A 27,252-nucleotide genomic window follows, 5' to 3' on the forward strand; every position below is an offset into this window, starting at 1 on the left:
TAGCCTAGCAGGCATTCACTACAGGCAGACCTGGGGGCCTTTATTAGGCACCCGCTGCCATCGGAGACACAGACACTCGGCGACCTTATTACCGGGTGTCGGTGGGGGAGAGGGAGCTCCCTCCCTCTCTCCAAAACAACTCAGATGCGGTGCTCACTATTGAGCGCCACATCTGAGGGGTTAAACGCATGAGTTCGATACTGATATCGATCACAGCCATTTGAGCAGGGATGCCCCCCAGCCCTCAGCTACCTCTGGTAGCTGAGAGCAGGGACATTTAACGGCTCCCTGCTCTGTTTATTTATTCTGATGCAGCGTTGTGAAAAGGCGTATGCATCAGAATAAAGCCCATTAGTGGCCGCCGTGAAAAGGCGTATTGGCGGTTACTAACGGGTTAATGATGGAAAAATAAAAAAAGTCATGGCTCTTGGAATATGACAAAGCAAAAACAAAATATTTCCCAAACAGTGCTTTTATTGTATAAAAGTAGTAAAACATAAAAAGAAAAATACATTTGGTATCGCTGTGATCATAACGACCTGCAGAGTAAGGCTATGTTCACACGCTTAACAAAAAACGTCTGAAAATACGGAGCTGTTTTCAGAGAAAACAGCCTCTGATTCTCAGGCGTTTTTGAATCTAAAAATGAAGCTTCAAAAAGGCTGGGTTCACACTGAGTTTTTTGCAGGCGGAAATTCTGCCTCAAAATTCCGTTTGGAAGTTTGAGGCAGATTTTCCTCTCCCTGCACGCCGATTTTCGCGGCGTTTTTCTCTGCTTCCCATTGATGTCAGTGGGAGTTCAGAGGCGTAAACGCCAGAAGATAGGGCATGTCCCTTCAATGGGCCGTTTTTGACGAGTTTTGCGGCGCGGTTTCCACGTCAAAAAACTCTGTGTGAACCCAGCCTAATTTGGAGCTTCTTTTGAGGCTTCTTTTCAGGCTTCTTTTGAGGCATTTTTGAGGCGTTTTTCATAGTGTTCAATGTAAAATCAGCTCCAAAAAATGCCTCAAGAAGTGACATGCTACGGGTATGTTCACACGCAGTGGTTTTAGACGTAATTCGGGCGTTTTACGCCTCTAATTATGCCTGAAAAAACGCCCCTAATACGCCTACAAACATCTGCCCATTGCTTTCAATGGGAATTACGATGTTCTGTTCCAACGAGACTTTATTTTATGGCGAGTAAAATGGCGGCTCGTGAAAAGAAGTGCATGTCACTTTTTGGGACGTTTTTGGAGGTGTTTTTCATTGAGTTGTTAAAAAAAGTCTGAAAATCAGGAGCTGTTTTCGCCTGAAAACAGCTCTGTATTTTCAGACGTTTTTGGTCACTACGTGTGAACATACCCTACCATACCATACCCTATTTAGTGTGAACTAAATGCTGTTTTTTCCATTTATTTCAATGGGCAGATGTTTGTAGGTGTTCAGCTTCCGTTTTGTCAGGCATAAACGCTCTGAAATACGTCCTGAAAACACTGTGTGCAAATACCCTAAAGCTAACATATTACTTATACCGCACGGTGAATGCCATGAAAACAAATCCCCCAAAAATAAGTTATAAAGTACATTATTTGTACCTTAAAATAGTGCCATTAAAAATACAACTGCCGCAAAAACAAGCCCTAATACGACTATGTCTATGGAAAAATAAAGCTATGGCTTTTTAAATTCGGTGATGAAAAAAAGCAAAAAACAAAACACTAACGCTATGTCCCTAAGGCGCAAACTAGTTTGCGTCCTTAATGAGTTTAGAATGCCAGTTTATTGTAGTAAAAAAAATTTAATGTCAAGTTAAAGTCTCATGGGACCAAAAAAATAAAAATAAAAAAAGTATTGAAAAAAATATTCAATAAATAAATGAAAAAACCTAAAATAAATTTTATAAAACTTATATATGGTAATATAACCCCACATATTTGGCTTCCCTAGAAGTAATTTTCAACATTCAACATCTCCTTTATATGTATCCTCTATTTTTATCCCCTCTCTTTATTATTATTTATTATTTTACCTATATGTATATGTACTTATATGAGGACTTGTGTCTGAAACTGCATTACCAACAATGTCCACTAGTGGTCTCTACATGAACGTTAATTGGGAAGGAAGGCGACGTTTCCAGCCTCATCCACATGTTCAGCTTTGCTGAGTATCAGAACATTTCTATTAACAACGTTACAAGGTGGTATTAAGGCGGAATCAGTGTCTTTACGTTATCTGGGAATCTTTAAGTAACATCTTCTACAGCTGAGTAAGGTGATATATAGGGTAATATAGTATTATTATTATTATTATTATTATTATTATTATTATTTAACATTTGTCGCTACAGAAGTGTCCATGTTTATCATGTCAACTCCTTGTAACTAAGAGCGTTATCATATTGAAGGTTCACTCTATAAGTTTTTTCCATAGAGTTTATGGGATGTCCTTCACTCTGCAGCAATATTTGCTGTAATGGGAACCCCACTGTGTGATACCTCCCCTTCTTCCAATGTCATTGGTGTGTCCAGGCCACTCATCTCTATAAGCCCCTTGTTCCTCTGTAATTGGCTGGAGAGGGCTTCTTGGTCCCCAGCTTGTGATAGAGGGAGTGGGCAGAGGAAGTGACTGATGCTGGGAGATCCTTAGAAGGAGTCGACAGCTCTTATAGGACACATCCTCATCCAGAGTCTCGGCACAAGGAACTTTAGGAGCACTCTATCTCTGCTCTTGGGCACTACCTGTCATGGCTGGCACATGCTTACAGTTTTTTGGGTTTATCTCAAGTTTCATAGGGTGGATTGGGGTCGTAGTTGCCACCACCACCAATGACTGGGTGCTTACCTGCGACTACAGCATCAACACCTGCAGAAAATTGGATGAGCTGGGCTCCAGGGGACTATGGGCGGATTGTGTCATCTCTATAGGACTCTATCACTGCAAACCTCTGGCTGACATCCTCACGCTGCCTGGTAAGTTCCTTCAGGTTTCTTAATAAACTTTATATGTAGTCAAGAAACATTCATGTATATCGACCTTCTGTTTGCTAACGGTTCTGTACAAAAAACTCAGATAGATAGATAGATAGATAGATAGATAGATAGATAGATAGATAGATAGATAGATAGATAGATAGATAGATAGATAGATAGAGTGATAAATATTAGATAGATAGATAGATAGATAGATAGATAGATAGAGACAGTGATAAATGATAGATAGATAGATAGATAGATAGATAGATAGATAGATAGATAGATAGATAGATAGATAGATAGATAGATAGATAGATAGAGACAGTGATAAATGATAGATAGATAGATAGATAGATAGATAGATAGAGACAGTGATAGATAGATAGATAGATAGATAGATAGATAGATAGATAGATAGATAGATAGATAGATAGATAGATAGATGATAGATAGATAGATAGATAGATAGATAGATAGAGACAGTGATAAATATTAGATAGATAGATTATAATGTTAGTTATACTATAACTTCTTTAACATTTGGAAAATTTGTTTCAAAGCACCTAAGGGCCAATTCACACGAACGTGAGTCACGTCCGTTTGATGTGCATGGAAATCACGCGCAGTACACGGATTCATTGATTTCAATGGGGCCGTTCACTCATGCAGGAATTTTCACGCAGCGAGAGTCCACTGCGTGAAACTCTCCACATGTCCTATATTGGTGCGTTTTTACCTACCTACGCACCCATTGTATTCAATGGGTGTGTGAAAACCACGCATCTCACACAGATGCACATCCGTGTGCGGTACGTGATTTGCGCATCAATTCTATTAAAAATAAATAAGAAGTGCTTTGTGAGTTCATGAAAAACTCATGCCTTTCGCAAAGCACACTGATGCGTAACGCAACACACACAGACCAGATTTACGCAGGTTTTTTACGTGCGTAAATCTGTCACGCTCGTGTAAATATAGCCTAAATCTATATTTTTCCAAAGAGTAGTGAAAATTTTAAGATTATTTCAAGTATATAATGTTCAAAATACAAAATGTTACCCACTCTCCAATAATCCGACATTATTTACCGTGATTTATAATTTGCACAATTAATGTGGCACAATTGTCTTGGAGTGAAAGTTTCAGATTATTATATAAAAATATGTTAACTTTTTTCCAAGTTAAATAATTTGTATCTGAAATTGTGACATATTTATATGAAAGGTCAGTGTTGACTTTTTACAAACTATTTAAATATTTCCCTGCTATACTATTTTACATGCATTTAATCTTGAGAAATAGGTTTGGCATTTGACTCAGCTCATCATGATATGATGATGTGTAAATGAATGTGTGCTTTTACATAGGACTGCAGGGAAACCTACTGAGCTATCTTAGTTCAAAAGATTATCATAAAAAAACTATTCAAGACAAATTCAACTCTGGACTCTCGCTCCTATATATGTATATCTGCCAAACAATATGGATGTTATGTCAGTTGGTTTTGTCCTGTGACCCTTAGAGAACATTTTTATAGAATAAAAACTTTTGAGCTTTGTAAACTGTACATTTAAAGTAAATCTGTATTGAGCATATCTTCCATATTGCAGACAGTCCACTATTTATCTCCAGCTGTATATCCACTCATTCCCTGATAGATTTCTGTATTTAGCTCTATAACAGTATCAGAGCCCTACTGCAATATTCCCTAACCAGACACGTTTGGTTCTTGGGCCACTACATGTGGCTAGCTGCCTGTTGTGCACCAGTGTCATCAGGGATGTTAAAGTATCATAGCAACTTGGCATCAGAGTCAGAAGATGCCACTGACAGTTGACTCCGAGAAAAAGATCCATTCTATTGATGATCTACTAAACAGTTCAACCTATTTTCTAAAGAAAAAAGTGACACTGAACAATGGCGGGTGTACAGTATGTACAGTACCATGTGCTATATTCCTCCACCATTGGGCTAAAGCTCTGCATCGCTAAATCTTCCTGTGTAGCACAACTGTTTAGATTTCTTGCACCATCCCTTCCCTCATCCACCATTGCCTGTTTTGTTTGTGCAGAACCTTTTAGACTCCATGACAGAAGCTTTAAGTCCATAGAATACAGTCTACAAAAAACTGCTTAAGAAGGTGGTTCAAAATATTGGTATAAATATGGGAGAACAAACATAGAAAAGACACATATCTAAAGGCCCTTTTACACTGGCCGATAATCGGCTGGTGCAGCGAGCGCCGATCAACGTGACAACGGTGTTCGGCGCTCGTTTGCTCCTGTCACAGGGAGCTATGTATGGGGACGAGCGGTCGTTACTCCGATGTCGGCAGCGCGTCTCCCTGTTTACATAGAGAGATGTGCTGCTGACAACGATAATATTTTACTTTCTTAAAAAGATACGATCAGCAGATGATCGAGCATTTGCTTGTTCATCTGCTGATCACTGCCCTTTTTACACAGGGCAATTATCGTCAACGAGTGTTCTATCAACGCTCGTCCGCCTGATAATCGCCCAATGTAAAACCCCCTTAACCTCTTAACGCCGAAGGACGGATATATCCGACCTCTGCAGCTGCTAGTTCGCGCAAGAGGACGGATATATCCGTCCTGTGATCGCGCGGGTACTGCCACTGTACCCACGCGATCAGCGGCAGGAGCACGGCTGTTATACACAGCCTGGCTCCTGCTGCAACTGCCGGAATCGAAGCGCGCTCTGATTCCGGCAGTTTAACCCATTAAATTCCGCTGTCAATAGCGACAGCGACATCTAATGTGTTTGACAGAGGGAGCGAGCTCCCTCTGTCACCCCATCGGCGCCACCGCAAAGAAATCGCGGGTCGCCGTCGGGTTTCCATGGCATCCAGGGGCCTAACAAAGACACCCAGGTCTGCCTTCAGCAAATGCCTGTTAGGCGATGCCGGAGGCATGACCTAATAGATTGCCTGTCAGTTTTACACTGACAGGCAATAATGCTAAGTATACCAAAGCATTATATATGCGATCAGCAGATCGCATAGTGAAGTCCCCCGGTGGGATTAAAAAAATAAATGTAAATCAGTTAAATAAAGTTTGTGAAAAAAAAATAAAAAATTACAGTGAAAATCAAATAAAACTACTTTTTTTGCCCAAAAAGTGGTTTTATTTAGTAAAAGTGTCAAAACAAATAACACATACACATATATGGTATCCCCGCGATCATAACAACTTGAACAATAAAATGAACACCTTAATTAAACTGCCGGATGAACGGCGTCCAAAAAAACCCCCAAAAAAACAATGGCAAAATTCTCTCTCTTCTCCCATTCCCCCCATAAAAAATGTAATAAAAATGAATCTATAAGTCCTATGTACCCCAAAATAGTACTAATGAAAACTACACATTGGCCCGCAAAACTCAAGCCCACATACGGCCACATTGACGGAAAAATAAAAAAATTACGTCTCTTGGAATGCGGCGATGCAAAAACAAGTAATTTTTTTCTAAAAGGCTTTTTATTGTGCAAACGTAGGAAAACATATAAAACCTTTACATATTTGGTATCCCTGTAATCGTGCCGACCCATAGAATAAATTTAACATGTTATTTACGCTGCATAGTAAACTGCGTAAATTTATAACGTGAAAATCAATGCTGGAATAACTGCTTATTTTCAATTCTCTCCTAAAATAAAGTTAATAAAAGTTAATTAATATATTATAAGTATCTAAAAATGGTACAATTACAAAATACAACTCGTCCCGCAAAAAACAAGCCCTTATACGGCTATGTCGACGGAATAAAAAAAAAGTTACGACTCTTGGAATGCGACCGTGAAAAAACAAAAAATAATCCTTGGTCTTTAACGTGCAAAATGGCCTGGTCATTAAGGGGTTAAGGCTGTGCTCACATCCTTCACGGGCCTCCATCGCAGATTTGGTAAAATGCCTTTATTTTTTCCAGGTAAACAACGGAAATCCGACAAACCTCATTAAAGTCAATGGGTTCCCTCGTGCGCCGTTAGTGTCAGTCATGAAATGGCTTCAGCGATTCAGATTCTTTCTTTGTTCTGTTCCAATGAAAGAGCAGAAAAACTGAAAACGCACAACAAAGCCTAAACGACAAACAATAAAGAACTATGGGGTTAGGTAGTTGTTGGGTGTTGATTGAAATCATGGCTCTCCAATACTTCAGTATCTTTCAAGACATTGGTGCAGATTTACTAAGACTAGTGTTTCCTATCCCAATCTTAAGTTTCAGCTCCGCTGGAGTAAGATGTGAAGGCTTTATTAAGAAGCGCACGCCTTTTAATAAATGTGTTGCATCTTTATGCTGGCAGTGCGCCACAATTGTGGGGCAGCAACCGCCCCCATTCCTCCATTGGACATAAAATAAAAAATAAGTATACTCACCTCTCCACACCTCTTCGCTTTTCCGTTCTGGTTCCCCTCAGGCTCTCACTACTGGCTTATACAAGGGCCTGATACCGATCAGTGTCAGGGCCTTATGAGAAACACAGCACTAAATGTCCTGAGTGCTGCATCACATACGATGTCCTGACGCTGCCCGGCATTAGTGCATTGTAGCGCCTTCAGCGAGAGACTGAGGGGACCCGGAGAGTAGAAACGAAGAGATGCTGTGAGGTTAGTATACTAATTTTTTTATATTTTTTTATGGGGGAGTCAGGGGCGTAAATAGGAAAGACTGGGCCCTATAGCAAACTCTTGACCGGAGCACCACCGGGTGCCACAAGCAGCCCCCCTTATAAATAGTGCCCCCTGTAGAATGTGCCATACAGCCCCCCTGTAGACAGTGCTATATAGCCCCACATATAGACGGTGTCACACCCCATTTGCATATAGCGCCCCCACCTTCCCCTTGTAGATAGTGCCATACAGCCCCCTGTAGATATCGCCATAAAGCCCCCACTGTATATAGCGCTATACAGCTCCCACTGTATATATTGCCAGACAGCCCTCCTCCCTTGTATATAGTGCCACACAGCCCTCCTTAGTAGAAAGTGCAGCACAGCCCCCCTTAGTAGAAAGTACCACACACAGACCCCTGTAGATTGCACCACACTCAGCCCCCTGTAGATAGAGCCACAGCCCTACCCCTTTTATATAATGCCATACAGTTCCCCATGTGTATAGTGCCACACAGCTCTCCCTTGTGTATAGTGCCACACAGCTCCCCCTTGTGTATAGTGCCACACAGACGCCCTTTGTGTATAGTGCCACAAAGCTCTCCCTTGTGTATAGTGCCACACATCTCCCCATTGTGTATAGTGCCACACAGCCCTCCTTTGTGTATAGTGCCGCACAGCCCCCCCTTGTGTATAGTGCCACAAAGCAATGGCGCATCCGAGAAAGTTATATCAGCCAGGGAGATGTCACTCAAACATGGAAAGGTGGGTTTGGAGGCAGGACTATCTGACTCCTCAGGATAGCGGCACAGCCCCATGACCCTCTAATGAGTAATTAGCATATAGTGTGCACCGTTTTAAAAGTAGATTTTAAGGATTTTGCTGCATATGAAAAAAACATACAAGGGAATGTTTGGAAATATTGTCAGGTCATGTATTACCTCATGGTGGCGGTTCAAGGGGTTAAAGAGGCTCTGTCACCACATTATAAGTGCCCTATCTTGTACATAATGTGATCGGTGCTGTAATGTAGATAATTTTTGACTGAGTTATAACCTATTTTAGCTTTATGCTAATTACTTTCTTAATGGACAACTGGGCGTGTTTTACTTTTTGACCAAGTGGATGTTGTGGGGAGGAGTGTATGACGCTGACCAATCAGTGTCATACACTTCTCTCCATTCATTTACACAGCACTTAGCGATATAGCTATATCGCTATGTGCAGCCACATACACAAACACTAACATTACTGCAGTGTCCTGACAATGAATATACATTACCTCCAGCCAGGACGTGATGTCTATTCAGAATCCTGACACTTCGTTAACGTTTCTGTGAGATTTACAGCAAGGCAAGCGTAATCTCGTTTCAAATGAGAGTTTACAGCGTAATCTCGCGAGATTACGCTTGCTGTGCTGTAGTGTCGGGATTGTGTTAGCGAAGTGTCAGGATTCTGAATAGACATCACGTCCTGGTTGGAAGTAATGTATATTCACTGTCAGGACACTGCGGTAATGTTAGTGTGTGTGTATGTGGCTGCACATAGAGATATAGCTATATGTAAATGAATGGAGAGAAGTGTATGACGCTGATTGGTCGCTATATATAAAAAATTGGATAGCACTCCTGGTAGAGATGTTGAGGTGCTGTGAGGGTTCGGGTTTGGCAAACCCACAATACTGTAGTCATTCAGCAAATAACCCAAGCACTCAAACGTATGAATGAATAAGATTCGTTTAATTCTTGTATTATTTAATTTTCAGTTTGTTCTTCACTGAAATAAATCTTCACAAAATTTCAGTAATTGCTAACAAGCGATTGTAAATCTTCAGTGATTGCTGAAAAGCGATTGTAAATCTCAGTGATTGCTGACAAGCGATTGTAAATTACGTTTCGGCCAACTCTGGCCTTTTTCAAAATCGCTTAAACTAATGTGCAAAACAGAAAAGATACACACTATAAGTATGTTGCATACAAGTATATATAAAAGAAAACAGATTTAATACAGAAAAACCAAAAGTTTTTTGCTGAATGGCTGATTGGTCGCTGATTGGTCAGCGTCATACACGACATGTAGGTCATAACTCCGTCAAAAATGATCGTTTTTCTAAATAAAAAAACACTGCTGTAATCTACATTACAGCGCCGATCACATTATGTACAAGATAGGGCACTTATAATGTGGTGACAGAGCCTCTTTAAAACTACCAGACAGATTTCCATTAAATATACAATGAATTGAGAACAATTCCATCTGCCCTGCAATTTTGTTTTTATAAATATATCCTATATAATTACAGATCCAGAAGCAAGCTCTGACATATATACAGTACCGCAACCAAGATCAGTACATAAATACAGCACTAGAACCAAGCTAAGTGCATAAATACAGCATTAGAGCCAAGCTCTGACAAGTATACAGCACCAGAACAAAGCTCAGTACATAAATACAGCACTAGAACCAAGCCCATACATATATACAGCAACAGAACAAACCTCAGTACATAAATACAGCACAGAACCAAACTCATTACACATATACACAGCACCAAAACCAATCTCATACGTATATACAGCACCAGAACAAAGCTCAGTACTTACATAAAGAATCAGAACCAAGATCAGTACATATATACAACACCAGAACAAATACAGCTCAATTTAGTGCAACCCCTGCCGTATAGGTTTATACAGCTCCCAGCATGGCCCAAACAATGGTGAGGATATGCTGGGAGAAGCTGTTTCACAAAAAATATCATACCACCCATCATCTCGCTGCAGATCATACAGAGACTACAGTGCTGATTAGAGGCAGAATAAACATTTACATTAAGTGACTCACCGGTGACGTCTCAGATTCTAGTTCTTTTCTTCTCCCTCCGGTCCAGACATCTATGATGGATTTCTACCGGCCATGACCCATTTCTGCAGTTTTCCGCTCAGATGTCTTCAGCTTCTCACTTTTAAAACATTTCTGCACCTATAAACAAAGTTAAAATTCTCAACACCTCTAAATATAATAAAGCACCATACACTGCACCTCTAACTATAATAGCGCCATACACTGTGTCCCTGATTATAATAGTACCATACACTGTGTCCCACACACACACACACACACACACACACCGTGCCCCCTGTAGATAGTGCCCCCATAAGACTGTAGATAGTGACCGCCATAGAGCCTCTGTAGATAGTGCCCTACATAGAAGCCCCTATATATAGTGTCCCACATACAACCCTCTGTAGATAGTGTCCACATATGGACTCCAGAGCTGCAAGGCAATAGTGCTAACCACTGAGCCACTGTGCCGCCCTACATATAGCTGCCCCTATAGACAGCGTTCCACGTATAGCCCACCTCTGTAGTGTCTCACATACAGCTCCCCCTGTATATAGTGTCCCACATATAGCCCACCCCTGTAGACAGTGCCCTACATATAGCCACCCTGTTGCTAGTGCCCCACAGGTAACCCACCCATGTATATAATTTTTCCCCATATAGCCCACCCCTATAGAAAGTGCCCTAAAAAATAGCTCCCCTATAGATAGTGCTCTACATATAGCCCACCCCTGTATAGTGTCTCACATATATCTCCCCCTGTATATAGTGCCCCACATATAGACCCCCCTGTAGATAGTGCCCCACATATAGACCCCCCTGTAGATAGTGGCCCACATATAGACCCCCTGTATATAGTGGCCCACATCCCCACCCCTGTAGATTGTGCCCCACATACAGACCACCCCTGTAGCTTGTGCCCCACATCCCCACATATTGACCCCCCCTGTAGATAGAGCCCCTCACTATATATAATGCTACTCACAGTTTTATGGGAAAAAACAAAAAACTTTACATACTCACATGATCCCGTTCCTGTTCGCTGGCTATGCAGATCTGTTCTCTTCTGAGCAGGTCTGCTGGAGCTGAACAAGCATCGTCCAATGACGCTGATTGGCGGGGCAGAATGACTTGCCCCATTAATCAGCACTTTTCTAGCATGGAAGCGGCGCGATGATGTCATCGCGCCGCTAGCTAATCAGCGTCATTGTAAGGCGCTGAATGGTCAACTATTCGGCACTAATGCATGTATTTGGCTGTCGCTAGCACCGGGATTTCTGCTTTAATTTACACTACTTTTCTGGCATAAATTATAATAAATTTGTCGGGACACGATGGTACCACCCACATTTTTCAAAAAGTGATGAGGGCGGCGTAAAAGGCCCAAAAGTTTTGAAAGCAGAAACCTAGCTTAAAAAGGTTAATAAATTCCCCTCATTGTGCATACTTTAGAAAGCCAATCTTCTATTACAGCAGAAGATTTCTGTCACAGATCACTTCTAATGGACAAGCATCTTAGGGTAGGTTCACACTGAGTTTTTTGCAGGTGGAAAATCTGCCTCAAAATTCTGTTTGGAATTTTGAGACAGAGTTTGCTCTCCCTGCACACCGATTTTTGTGTTTTTTTTCGCTCGCGGCTATTGAGCGCTACGGGCAAAGAACGCTGCGAAATACGTTTTCTCTGCCTCCCATTGATGTCAATGGGAGGTCAGAGCCGTAAACACCCAAAGATAGGACATGTCCCTTTTTTTTCCCTTGAGATGGTTTTTCCGCTCGTGGGAAAAAAGCGCCTCCGACTTCCATTGAAATCAATGGGAGCCATTTTCGGAAATTTTTTGGCGCGTTTTCCAACGCGGTTTCCGCGTCAAAAAACTCAGTGTGAACTCCCCCTTACTCTTCCATGTTCGGCATAAAAATAGAGAGAGTTCTATGGCATAATTCTGTTTGCGGCCACTGTACAATATGATACAAAACCAGGGTAAACAATGCAGATATACACTCCTCAACATTGAAATTGCAACACCATGAAGGGCAAGCTGTAAGGTTATGCAAATCGAGGAAGTAGCAGGTATCGCTAAGATCTGCAAATTTTCAAGCACCTTTCTCCAATCTGTGGCATGTGGAATGGGCATGAAAGCCAGATTGAAATCAACGCTTTTTTGGCCACATGGAACATAAAAAATCGGATCAAGTGGTCTGGGATGATTGTGCGATGTCTCCTGTTCGTTGACGTGCCAGTTATCGCCACTTGTCGCAAACTGAGAGGGACAGAATCCTTGAACTGAGAGACCTTGGTTTATCACGTCAGCAGATCTCTATGCGCCTAGGCTGAGATGTCAGCACTGTTCAATGTTGCATGTCCCAGAGGTTAGGAGAACAACAAACGGGAATGACAGCAAGAGGTGCATGGAGACGAACCTCTGCACGGACAGATCGTCTGATTGGAAGAATGGCGCGTAGTGATCTATTCTGTACTGAAAGTGAAAGGGCGGCAACCAGTGTCGAAACAAACCATCATAAGGCATTTGCACGACATTGGGCTACGAGCCAGACGACCAGCTACAGGTGTTTCATTGACCACACGCCACTGCTCTCAAAGGCTATCATGGTGCACAGCAAGATGGCAATGGAGCCTGGAATAGAGGTCTATGCTCTTCAGCATTGAGTCTCGCTTTTGTCTCAGACGCAATGATTGCCAGAGATTGGTCTAGAGACCACATGAGCAATGCCATGAAGAGGCCTTCACAAGGGAACGTCACACTGGTCCTACTCCTGGGATTATGGTGTGAGGTGGCAGAATGTATGATGGCTGAACTCCTCAAGTCTTCATTTCAGGTACACTAACAGCTCGGCGTTACATTGATTTGGTTGTGGAACCAGTGGAACGGCCATTTCTCCTTCTCCAAGAAGCCGTTTTTCAACTGGACAACGTCAGGCCGCATGTTGCTTCTGCTACTGTGAGCAGCCGGCGTGGTCTAAACGTGCTACCATGGCCTGCAGCGACTCCGAACTTGTCTTTAATCAATAACATCTGGGACCTCATTGGTCGGCAACTGCAAAGGGAGCTGCCAGCAGCAAATCTTGATGATTTGTGTGCCCAAGTGCATTCAGCGTGTCATAACATTCCTCAGACAACCATTGATAACCTCATTGATAGCATGCCAAGGTGTGTAAGTATGTGTATTTCTGCGTGTGGCGCTCATACTCGATACTGAATAAATCAAGATGTTTGGAATTTTTTGTTTCCATTTTTTTATCATTTGCATATCATTAACATGTCTATCAATCCTATGGTAACATGTCTATCAATCCTATGGTTTCCACAATTCAAAAAAATTAGTTTCTTTGAGTTGCAATTTCAATGTTGAGGAGTGTATAATAAAAGTGGTAGAGCTTACTGGAAATGTAATGAGGGAGCAGTGACTGGCACTGTTAGGGTATGTTCACACGCACCGTTTTCAGATGTAATTTCGGCGTTTTGCGCCTCGAATTTTGCCTGAAAAAACGGCTCCATTATGCCTACAAACATCTGCCCATTGCTTTCAATGGGTTTTACGATGTTCTATTCCCACGAGGTGTCATTTTACGCATCGCTGTCAAAAGACGGCACGTAAAAAGACACCCGCGTCAAAGAACTGCATGTCACTTCTTGGGACGTTTTTGGAGCCGTTTTTCATTGACTCCATTGAAAAACAGCTCCAATAACTTCCGTAAAATACGCTGCGAAAAAACGCGAGTTGTTAAAAAACTTCTGAAAATCAGGAGCTGTTTTCAGGCGAAAACAGCTCTGTAATTTCAGACGTATTTTGCTACTGCGTGTGAACATACCCTTATGGTTGGTTTGCCATTTACATGTCTCGGCATTAGGGAGTTATGTGGCTGTCACTTTAATGGGGTCACTGTGACTGGCTCTGTTATGGGGGCACGGTGACTAATACTATTATGAAGGGAAAAGTTAACAAAAATTGGAAGTTATAATTTAAAGAAGTTGTCTCATAGAGGGAACTAATTTAGACCAGGATCACACACGTAGTTTTGATGCAGTTTTTGAGCAAAACACAGGGATGAACATAAAAGAAAGGAGAAACAGTATATAATTTTCTTTATACCTTTCATTCCTTCTGGATCCACTTCTGACTTTGGCTAAAAAAGCTGAGCCAAAAAACGGCGTGTGTGATCCTGACCTTAAAGTAACAACATTAGGAACTTATTAAAACACATTACACAGTGTGATATGTTTCCAACTGAAAATAATTTCATTCAGAATGGTGACTGTTAATAACATGGTTGTTACTTGACGGATCAGAGAAAGAACCAACTAGGCAGCACAATTTCACCTATAGCACCCTCCTTTTCTACAACTGCGGTTAGGGTTGAGATACTGAGCTGGTCCTACCACATCGGTTCCTCTAGATAGTCTGTTGATTGATTCTCTGGATAACATCAGGGAACCAGGCGACTTAAAGAGGCTCTGTCACCAGATTATCAAATCCCTATCTCCTACTGCATGTGATCGGCGCTTCAATGTAGATAACAGTAACATATATTTTTTTTTTAAACGATCATTTTTGGCTAAGTTATGAGCTATTTTATATTTATGCAAATGAGCCTTTCTAATGGAAAACTGGGCGTGTTTTCTCTTATTTCCAACTGGGCGTGTATTGTGTTTTTAGCATCTGGGCGTGTTTACTTCTTTCACTGCACAATCACACACTGCTGTGGATCATGCTGGGCTGGAATAATGAGAAGTGTAGGACACTGATTAGTCACTGATTGGACAGAGTCATACACTCCTCTGTACAACACCCAGTTGGTAAAAAGTAAAAACACGCCCAGTTGTCCATTGAGAAACTCATTAGCATAAATCTAAACTAGCTTTTAACTTGCTCAAAAATGATAGTTTTTCAAAATAAAAACCACTGCTGTTATCTACATTACAGCGCCAATCAGATTATGGAGGAGATAGGGCACTTATAATCTGGTGACAGAGCCTCTTTAAAGGGAATGTGTTGCTAGCAAAAAATGTATTTTTTTTTTTAGTTAAACAATTAGTGTGTAGGTGATTAAACATTGTTCTATTTTTTTTTTATTTTTTTCACGAGTCAGGAAATATTATTAATTAGATTATAATTTATAATATTTCCCAGCACTGGTCACTAGATGGAGCAATTCCCAAAATTGCAACATTGCATGTGGTAAAGCAACCACATTGCTTTATGCTGCAAAATTGGAAAAAATCCCTCGCTCTAGTGAGCTCTCAGAATCCCCCCCTCCTTTATCCTGGCTAGTGCCGGGAGAAACGAGGGGATTGAACGGTCAAACCTCCTACACTGTGTGTCGCCATTTTTTGAGCTAACACACAGTGTAGTAGGTTTACATACACTAGTAAACACACACTGAAACACGAACATACATAGAAATCACTTACCTGCTCCTGCCGCCGCCGCTCCCTCCGGTCCGTCCGCTCCGTCTGCTGCCGCTGCTCCAAGTGCACAAGTCCGGAAGCCGCGACCGGAAGTAGTAATCTTACTGTCCGGCCGCGACTTCCGGTCTACAGGAAAATGGCGCCGGACGGCTCTCAGTTCAACTTGGACTGTGTGGGAGCGGCGCATGCGCCGTTCCCACACAGACGGCGTACACCATAGTGGATGGAACGGGCCCCGTTCGCATTCACTATGGGACTGTAGCTGCCGTATTCCATGTCTGTATGTGTCGTTAATCGACACACACAGAAATGGAAAAAAAAAATGGCAGCCCCCATAGGGAAGAAAAAGTAAAAAAAAGTAACACACAAACACACAAATAAATATAAATGTTTTTAATAAAACACTAACATCAAACTGATATAAAAAAAAAATTTTGGGGTGACATTGTTCCTTTAAGGGAAGTAGAAGATACTATTGCTAATGTAACAGTCACAAAAGTTTAATGACACCTACCAGGAATATGACACTGCGGGGTCAAGCAATTCAGGGTTCATAATATAGCAGGTCTGGTACTTTGTGCAGAATCTACGGTCAGAAGAGTAGTCAGGCAATCCAGGGTTCGGCAACGATGATGCAGCAGTCAGTTATATTATACATAAACGATGGTCGGGAGAGTAGTCAAGCAATCCAGGATTTAGAAACGGTAATGTAGCAGTGTCAAGTATGCGGTACAGAGAATGATCTAAGAGAATAGTCTGGGACAAAACGGGTTACAACAGTAAGGTTCAAGTACAAGGTCAAAGGCAGGGAAATAGAACAACAAGCATAGGGCAACAGCGAAACCTATAACTGGCACTGAAGCAGCTGACTGCCCGACATCCCTGCCAGCCCCTGCCGAGATATTAAGTGCAGCGTCAGCCGGCAGGGAGAGAGGGTCCTGGATCGCGTAAGGATAAGTATGTTACACAAACCTTTTAATAAAAAGATGTAAATGATATCTATCTTGCTGGCTTTATAGTAACTCACATATTCCAAGTCTTTATAAAATATGCAATCCACAAAATGATATCATTGGTTGACTTTATTACAGGTGTCCACCACAGTACAGTACCACGCATATACAAACTGTAGGGGATCAAACATATTTTATATAGGGAGCTGGTGGAAAAGTTTTTTACCTGGTCTAAAGAGAATTGTTTAGTACGAAACGTTGGTAAAACTTGAGAGATAGTAACTGATTTCAGTAGGAGGGGGCAGGAAATTAATCTGGTGACTATTAATGGGCAGGAGGTGTCAATAGTGGTCACCTATAAATATTTGGGAGTATATTTTGACAATAAACTGGATTGGAAATTGAATTGTGATATGTTGTATAAAAATGGTTTAAGTCGTCTTTACTTTTTGCGCCAATTAAGGTCTTTTGATGTTTGTACAAAGATGTTACAGATGTTCTATGAATCGGTTGCTTGCTGGTACGTTAACGCAAGTGGCAGGGATATTGACAAGTTAAATAAGTTAATTCGGAAGGCGAGTAGTATTGTTGGTTGTGTGCTTGACCCTGTTAGCATTGTGGGGGATAAAAGAATGTTGGGAAAGTTCAAACGGATTGTTGCGTGTCCTCCGCATCCGCTTTTTAATTATGTCAATTCTCAGTAAAGTGCTCTAAGGACAGGTATAGGAAGTCTTTTTTTTTTATTTTTTTATTTTTTTACCAACGGCTATCTCTTTATTTAATAGGTATAAGAACTGAGCTGTTTGCTGTATCTCATTTTATGGTGTATTTTTAACGTGATGTTATGTATTTGTTAAATTATTTGTTAAAATTGTTATGTCTATGCGTTGTTGGTTTTGATTGAGTATACTTTTTGACTATGTTTAGTTTCTCTTCAGGGATCACTAAAGTCTTTCTTATCTTATTTATTGCTACATCAGATACTATATCAATACTGAGAATTTTCCCAATTCCTTTAGCAGATGTATGTCTAGAGATAGAAACTCTATACCAGGGAAGATTACTTTGAACTATGACTTATTGCAGTCATATTTATACCGAATCTCTTCTGGGGGTGAAACAGAGGAACAGCTGGAGCACAGAGCTGGCCTTAGTTCACACTTGTAACATGTTTTCTTTGATTTTTGTTGTTTTTATAATCATTCGCCTTCCACTGTTTATCAGTGTTGAGAGTTTCATGAATACAATGGAGTCATTAGCTGAAGCCAGGGCTGACGTTATCAGATTGCATCTCGCAGTGGCACTATTATTATTGAATTCTATCTTGGGACCAGGAATACAAATGAAGATTGTCTTCTGGTTGTGTAAGACAAGATTTTTTCTCTATAGTGAGACATTTCTACCTGCTTGATGTATGTGCTGAATAAACAAGATTCCAAATTATTACGCCATATGATTTGCACACATTGTTAAGCTCATGTACTTAATCTTTTGTGTCATTACAGATATTGATAACATCAAAGAAACTGTTTATCTTAAGGAGTAAACAAAATCCCTAACCAGCGGCAAAGAATAAATATTCTGTCATGTATAACAATATCTTTGTGCACAGAATATTAAAGAGGTTCTCCAGTCAACATTTCTTGACAGGAGAACAATAAGCTTTACAGTGAGTCTGGTACTGAACATACTGTACAATATTTTAGCCACCTTCAGGTTGTTTGCACTCCTGTTGCAAGATCTAAGCTGTTGAATGAGTTGCCCACACTGCCTCCAGAAAATCGACATGACCCCTACATGACGTGGAAACATGGTGTCCTTTAGTAGGCTGTGGCGATATAGTAGCTACAGTTTAAAGAACTGTGCCCTAAAGCTGACCATACATTAGGGATTTTAGACAGTCCTTTTTGGAACAACTTGCTTTTAATGGTTGGTTTGTGAATACTCCCTCACCTTCTACAGGCTGCTAAATTGTTCCTTCCGCGCAAGTGGAAATCGACTGAGCCCCCCCACCCCCCTGTCCCTGGATGAATGGTTTGAGGAGAGATTGCCATGACGCAGAGAATGGAGGAACTAATTGCCCAGTCTCCAAAGGTCTCCGCTCATTACATGACCGCGTGGTTCTACTGGACCACCTTTTCTCATCCTCCTCTTATTGTAAACTAGTGCGCTGAGGCTGCTCTTTCCTTTCTTACGATTCCTCAGCCCTGTGCTGCTTCTGGAGTTCCCACCACATATGTATACATTCCATATGTGTAGCCGTCTACTATTTGTCTAGACGGTCCCAGGAAATGGAGCTCAGGCCTTCCACGGCCCCCATACTTCATTGTTTTTATTTTCCTACAGGATTGTGGTCTGCCCCGGCGTAGGATCTTTACCTTTACTAACACTAACCTCCGTTATTACCCCAGTACCCACTGCCAGCTGGGGTGCCGGGAAGAACCGGGTACGATCCAGTACCCGACCATCTGTAATGATGGCCGGGAACTGGAGCGGCTGCAGGCTAGTATTATTAGGCTGGGAAAGCCCAACAACAGTTTCCCTTCCCACCCATGTAATGCTAGGCTGCTGCTGCTGTGTTGTATCTGGCTGGTTATGAAAAATGGGAGGGACCCCACGTAATTGAAAAAAAATATTTAAGTAAATAAATGGAAAGAACGATGTGGGGTTCCCCCATTTTTATAACCAGCCATACACAACACAGCAGCAGCAGCCTAGCATTACCAGAGTGGGAAGTACCATTGTTTTTGGGTTTTCCCAGCCTAATAGTACCAGCCTGCGGCCGCTCCGTTACCCAACCATCACTACAGATGGTCGGGTACTGGATCGTATCCGGCTCTTCCCAGTACCCCTGGTGGCGGTGGGTTCCGGGTTAGTGTTAGCCTCTTCATGTCTAACATTAAGCCTTGCCTTAGTAATGGACATTTTCAATCAGCCAGCGGCCATTACTAAGGTGGTAGTAATAAAGTTTAGAAAAATACAAAGACATAGGAAAAATATTTTATTGAAATAAAAATCCCACACAACCCTTGTTATCCATTTTATTGAGAATAAAAAATGCAGTTTTCAAGTAGTCCTCAAATCCGACGTAGTCCAACAACCGAACTTGTAAAAAAAACGCAAACACACAAAAATAATTAGTAACACATAAAAAAAGAAAAACAATTATTATTATTACCTTTCCTGGGTCCAGCGCTGGAGCCGCAATGTCAGCGAGCTGGGCCCTATAGCTAATCCTATCATGTGTGATACTGTCTGTTGAGCCATTGTATCTAATCCTATCATGTGTGATACTCTTCTGCTGAGACATTGTATCTAATCCTATAATGTGTGATACTGTCTGCTGAGCTACTGTATTGAATCCCATCATGTGTGATACTGTCTGCTGAGCCACTGTATCTAATCCTATCATGTGTGATACTGTCTGCTGAGCCACTGTATCTAATCCCAGCCATAGCTATAGGGTCGTAGTGCTATAGATATGCTATCTCCTATATACACATATACATACATGCACACACATTTTCTTTTTGGCGGGGATACATGTATTGGGGCTATTTTCCCTGACGTTTCAAGACATTAGTGACGCACTGGGCTGCTAGTGCTGCATCGTTGGGTCACTTAGGACTGAGAAGTTTGGGGGGGGGGCCCAAGAAGAATATTTACATTGGAGCACATGAGCCTTTAGCTACGTCCCTGTTGTCATCCACCCATTGTAATCAATTGTCATTCATTTTGACTGATTGGTGTTCCTGTGCCAGTTACTTTTCCCATACTTGTATAGATATCCGTTCACTTGATTGCTTTGTGTCTGTAGCTAAATGAAAGCTTCTAAGATGGCACTAATTTTCCTGTCCCTAAACCATCTAGCGGAAATACCCCAGACAAGGAACATTTATACGCGGCTTCCCTCTTCTTTTCAAATTTGTTTCCAATGAGACATATAACACAGGAAACTAATCTAAAGGGAAATATACCAAATTTACTGAACAAAGGCTTTTCAGATACATTGATAAGTGAGGGTGCACAATGTGGTTTTTACAGTGTGCAAGGGGAATGCCATTAAAGGGAATGTGTTGTTAGCAAAACATTTTTTTTTTTTTTTAGTTAAACAATTAGTGTGTGGGTGATTAAACATTGTTCTAATTTTTTTTATTTTTTTCACGAGTCAGGAAATATTATAAATTGGATTCTAATTTATAATATTTCCCATTGCTGGTCACTAGATGGAGCAATTCCCAAAATTGCAGCATTGCATGTGGTAAAGCAACCACATTGCTTTATGCTGCAAAATTGGGAAAAAATCCCTCGCTCTAGTGAGCTCTCAGAATCCCCCCCTCCTTTATCCTGGCTAGTGCCGGGAGAAACGAGGGGATTGAACGGTCTAACCTCCTACACTGTGTGTCGCCATTTTTTGAGCTAACACACAGTGTAGTAGGTTAACATACACTAGTAAACACACAGTAAAACACGAACATACATAGAAATCACTTACCTGCTCCAGGCGCCGCCGCTCCCTCCGGACCGTCCGCTCCGTCTGCTGCCGCTGCTCCATGTGCACAAGTCCGGAAGCCATGACCGGAAGTAGTAATCTTACTGTCCGGCCGCGACTTCCGGTCCACAGGAAAATGGCGCCGGACGGCGCGCATTTCAAATTGGACTGTGTGGGAGCGGCGCATGCGCCGTTCCCACACAGACGACGTACACCATAGTGGATGGAACAGGCCCCGTTCGCAGTCCCTATGGGACTGGAGCTGCCGTATTCCATGTCTGTATGTGTCGTTAATCGACACATACAGAAATGGAAAAAAAAATGGCAGCCCCCATAGGGAAGAAAAAGTGTAAAAATAAAAAAAAGTAACACACAAACACACAAATAAATACAAACGTTTTTAATAAAACACTAACATCAAACTGATATAAAAAAAATTTTTTGGGTGACACTGTTCCTTTAAGTAGAAACTCATTGAATCCTGGTAAATTGATATTCTCTGCAGTAACAGAAAACATAATAGTAATAGCTAGTTAGCCCTTCAGTATGGTCTGGTATAACTTAAACTTATAAGGTTTTAAATTGACCAAATTTAGAAGATAATATGGAGTTCATTCGCCTATTAATTTAGTATAATTATTATGGATTGTGCAATCTTTTATTAGAAATGGTTTCCGAGGCCAACAAAAAGTAGCCTATAAGACTTTTTTTTTCTAAAACTGTGTTTTTTGGTATTTAGTGCAACTTTATAATTTGGTTTTATTTTAAAGAAAAATGATTTGCTTTTTCAGATACAGCTTCTATGTATCCTGGATACATAGAACATGTAACTTTCGCTGAAACCTGAATCTGTCAGGTCAGCTGGACTGACGGCTCCGGTGTCAGCGGGTCTCTGACACGTAGGTTCCACCTGTTATTGATCACATCCAAATTATGACCTTGTGTACTATATATATATGTATATATATATATATATATATATATATATATATATATATATATATATATTCTTCCAGATTGAATTTTGGTACATTGTCTATGCTCCTTGTGTTTTAAATATGTATCTGATTTCTTTGACCAATTTAAAGTTATATAATACTCATAGGTGGATTGATATCAAGCTTTACAACACTGTATGAATGACTGACTGACTGATACAGGGCACATGTATAAAATGTATATAAACTGTATTTTTTGTGTTTTTGAACTGTGTAAAGCACTAATAACATGTAATGTTGGTGAATTCCTTAATCATGAACAGGCAAGATAAGTTTGGGCTTTGGCAATATTTATCTATTCTATTCATATTCAAAAAACGGACTAAACATTTTGCCACTTGAGTTGATATGCAATTGTATGATGGTCATTCATGGTAACATCTATGATAGATATGTTCTAGATTCTAAAACCAAAGAACATAAGAAAAATTCTAACAAGTTTTAAATCCCCATTGTGTGATGTTTGGAACTACTTTCCTCCCCCCACTCTTCTAGATCCGCCACTGATCACATTGTATTTAGCCAGTGCAGGGAAAGTCAAACTCACATGTTCAAGGTACCCTCAACCTTGTGCTGTGCCTCAATAATGCAGAATACTCTCTAATGCCTCACGTGACTCATCGTCATCATTTAAAAACGTTCTTCCCAGAAGAAAACAAAAACTTCTCACTAAAGCCCTGCTACAGTATGTCTCATGTTACATATAGCTCTTATCACATGACCCATACATGGCTGTTGTTCTCATCAGTGACCTTATACATTTAGCAGAAATATACAAAGTCAAGGTTGGACAAAATGGTAGACTGAATTTGTATGTGTTATTGACACTTTTCATTTATTTAGTTTATTTTCCATTTTTATTTAAAGCTGTGACTATGGTTTCTGCAGGTGAGCCTGTAAATGTGTGGCTTATCACTCAATAAAATGTATCCTGTTGCTGTTGACAGCTCACATCCAAGCGACCCGTGCCCTGATGATAACTGGATCTTTCCTGGGGCTTCCTGCTGTCTTCCTGCTTCTCTCTGCCATGCCCTGCATCCGAATGGGCCATGACCCCGGCTCAGAGAAATACAAACGCTTTACACTGGGTGGAGTGCTGATCGTCATTTTGGGTAAGACATAAAGGAAATGCTCAGTAGGGAATTTTTTTATGACTATTTTCCATTGAGCAGTACAGCAGCTGGCACCAAATGTGATTAAAGTACTTGTGGTAAAAAAAATAGTAAAGTACATGAACATATTTTATCATTGGTATTTGATAGATTTCTACCTTATAATTATTATTTACATGACTGTAATGATTATTTATTTATATATCACATTATCATGTTTTTGATGTTGTAAATTCTAGTTAACAAGCAGTTTAATTAAAATAATCAGATGTAAAGTCTGGGGTGGGAACTACTGTTCATATTGAAACTTATGTGGGCACTGGCGAGTTTTGCTTAAATAGAAGGATCTACTTTTAACCTCCAAGTAAACTTTTATTTAAATGAGTTGTGTTGTTTTACGCTTCATAGCATTTATTAGTTTTCATTCTGAGTTGCAGAAAAGGGTAACTCAGAATGAAAACGAATAAATGCTATAAAGCGTAAAACAACACAACTCACTCTGGGCGATACTGTTTCCATGGCAACCGTACCATGCCTGGAGGGTATTGAAAAAAGGTACAATTAATTGGACTGACACTTTAATGCTAGCCATAGATAATAGCCAAGTTGGCTACCATGGTGGATACCAATAATTTGCATCAGTAATCAATGCTTCCCAGTCACTGGCGCCTTTATACATTCTAAGACCTTGTATATCACATTAAATTAATGTAGTAGTAATAATAATAATATAAAAATAATATAGTATAGTTAACACAAAATTCTCTGCTTTTTATGGTAATAAAGCAATTAAAAATCTGGTGCATAAGATTTATTGAACATACTTCAAATGTTTTCTGTTCCAACAATTGTTCCATATGTCACATGCAGGAAATTAATTTAGTCTATCAGCATTATTCTACAAGGGACAAATAATCCCCAGAAAAAGCTCTGTATACACACATACATACATACATACAGTCGTGGACAAAAATAAAGAAAAACCCAGAATGGTCAAGTGAAATAACTTGAAACTGACAAAAGTAATAATACATTTTTATTCACTGAAAATCAACTCATGTAAATCAGACATTGCTATTGAATTGTGGTTCAACAGAAAATCTTTAAAAAACAAACTGATTAAGCTGTCCTGGACAAAAATGTTGGTACCCCTAGAAAAGATTGAAAATAATTTGACCATCGGGACATGTTAAACTTCGGCGTGTCCTGTAATTAGCACCACAGGTGTCTTCAAACTTGTAATCAGTCAGTTTGCCTATTTAGAGGGTGAAAAGTAGTCACTGTGCTGTTTGGTAACATGGTGTGTACCACACGGAACATGGACCAAAGAACGTTAAGGAGAGAGTTGTCTCAGGAGACTAGAAAGTAAATGATAGACAAACATGTTAAAGGTAAAGGCAATAAGACCATCTCCTAGTTTGATGTTCCTGTTACTACAGTTGCACATATTATACAGAAGTTTTAGGTCTATGGGACCGTAGCCAACCTCCCTGGACGTGGCCGCAAGAGGAAAATTGATGACAAATTGAAGAGACGGATAATACGAAGAACAACTTCCAAAGAGATTAGAGGTGAACTCCAAGGTCAAGGTACATCAGTGTCAGATCGCACCATCTGTCGCTGTCTTTGACAAAGTGGACTTAACATAAGACGACCGAGGAGGAAACCACTGCTGAAAGCAAATCATAAAAAAGCGAGACCAAAATGCATATTGACATGCCAAACATGACAAAGCTTCTGTAAGAACGTCCTTTGGACAGATGAGACAAAACTGGAGCTTTTTGGCAAGTCACATCAGCTCTATGTTCACAGATGCAAAAATGAAGCATACAAAGAAAATAACATTGTACCTACTGGGAAACATGGAGGAGGCTCGTTTATGTTTGGGGCTGCTTTGCTTCATCTGGCACAGGGTGTCTTGAATCTGTGCAGAGTAAAATGAAATCTCAAGACTATCAAGGCATTCTGAAGCGAAATGTGCTGCCCAGAGTCAGAAAGCTTGGTCTCAGTTGCAGGTCATGGGTCCTCCAACAGGATAATGACTCAAAACACACAGCTAAAAACTTCCAAGAATGGATCAGAGTAAAGGATTGAACTATTCTGAAGTGGCTTCTATGAGACCTGATCTAAATCCTATCGAACATCTGTGGAAGGAGCTGAAACCTGCAGTCTGGAGAAGGCACCCTTTAAACCCGAGACAGCTGGAGCAGTGTCCTCACGAGGAGTGGGCCAAAATACCTGTGGACAGGAGCAGAAGTCTCATTGAGAGTTACAGAAATCGTTTGTTTGCAGTGATTGCGTCAAAAGGTTGTGCAACAAAATATTATGTTAAGGCCTCATGCCCACTTCAGTTATTTTCTTCAGGGTGCTATCCGTTTTTTTAACTGATAGCTCTCTGACACATTCATTTCTATGGGGCCATGCACACTTCCGTTGTTTTGACGGTTCCGTTCGTCCGTTCCGTCAAAAGTAGTGCATGTCCTACTTTTGTTTGTCGTTCAGTGACCGTGGGGACCATTGAAGTCTGTGGGTCTGTCAAAAAAACGGACGGCACACGAAAGGCATCCGCATGCTGTCCATTTTTCACGGATCCGTTGCTAGGCAACGGCAGGGCGTGCCAAAGTTCCCTGCATTCAACATACAAGATGGAATTTAACGGACCCTTTAAAACGGAAGACAAACGGAAGCACAGCATCCGTTTAAAACGGAACGGGCACAGAGTAACAACGGAAACCACAAGGATGTCACAACGGGCACACGGATCCGTTTTAAACGGACATGAAAACGGTGAAGGATGTGTGCATCTGGCCTAGGGTACCATCATTTTTGTCAAGGGCAATTTCAATAGTTTGTTTTTTAAATTTTTTCGGTTGAAACACAATGCAAAAGCAATGTCTGATTTACATTAGTTGATTTTCAGTAAATTAAAATCGATTATTACTTTTGTCGGTTTCAAGTTATTTCAGTGACCATTCACCAAGATGAAAAAATAAATAAACAGTTCTCTTTTAGATGATACAAGGTCCCCTTCCATATAGCCAAGTGATTTCCCATGCCTTTCTCTGCATGTTTTAGGAGCTGTAGTCAGAAGGGGCACCATGTTTCATGTCTGGTGGATGCCTCCTAAGGTCAGAAGATTTGGAATTAGGGTATATGGCCTTGTAATATCTTCAGGAAGTCAGGTGTATCAAAGAAGATCTCCATGTGAAGATTTGTTTGAGCCACCCCAAGTTAACAGTACTCATATGATTATGAATCCTACACTTGTTTACTAGTATATTTTTAATGGCTTATATCACTATTGCTAGATCTTGGAAAATGAGTATTGGTTAAACAAAACCAAAATGGATAGATTATTGAAAAACAGATTTGACACATTTCATATTTATTTATTTTTTGCATATATTTCATTTTAATTCTTGTACACCATTATTCTCCAGTGTCATATATGTTCAACTAGATACAAGTATCGGGCAGTCATCCCTTAATTTACTGAGGCTTCTTAAAAAGGCACTGCACTTTCAACAAACTTTGCATAAATCAATAGTATAAGCAAAAAGAAGAAACTTTGTAACATATCTTATTAGAGAAAAATGCCTTTTTCTAATTATCAGGCTCCTTTCCTACCGCCCCTCTCCCCTAAACTGTTCACTCACTCTGAATTTACTTATTTCTCTGTTTTGTCTAAGAAAAGACATGCTCTAAGCTCACTGTGGCATCAGGTTACAGCTGCCATAGAAGTCTATGGAGAGGGGAGGGTGAGTGAGAGAGAGGAGAAAAACACCTAAAAAGGCTCTGTCACCAGACTATAAGTTCCCTATCTTCTACATAATCTGATCGGCGC

The 27,252-nt window shown here is 40.6% G+C and overlaps 1 protein-coding gene across 1 annotated transcript in view; it reads left to right on the forward strand.

The window, feature by feature from the left end:
• Window positions 1–2,586: 2,586 nt before the first annotated feature.
• Window positions 2,587–27,252, forward strand: part of CLDN11 (claudin 11) — a 43,710-nt gene continuing 19,044 nt past the window's right edge. Inside the window, exons 1-2 of the mRNA XM_075864043.1 lie at window positions 2,587–2,954; window positions 23,244–23,408. Coding sequence (XP_075720158.1) covers window positions 2,729–2,954; window positions 23,244–23,408 — 391 coding nt within the window. The 5' untranslated portion in view covers window positions 2,587–2,728. The remainder of the gene's footprint in view (window positions 2,955–23,243; window positions 23,409–27,252) is intronic.

Source organism: Rhinoderma darwinii, chromosome 4 (assembly GCF_050947455.1).
Source record: "Rhinoderma darwinii isolate aRhiDar2 chromosome 4, aRhiDar2.hap1, whole genome shotgun sequence".
In the NCBI taxonomy this organism is placed as follows: domain Eukaryota; kingdom Metazoa; phylum Chordata; class Amphibia; order Anura; family Rhinodermatidae; genus Rhinoderma; species Rhinoderma darwinii.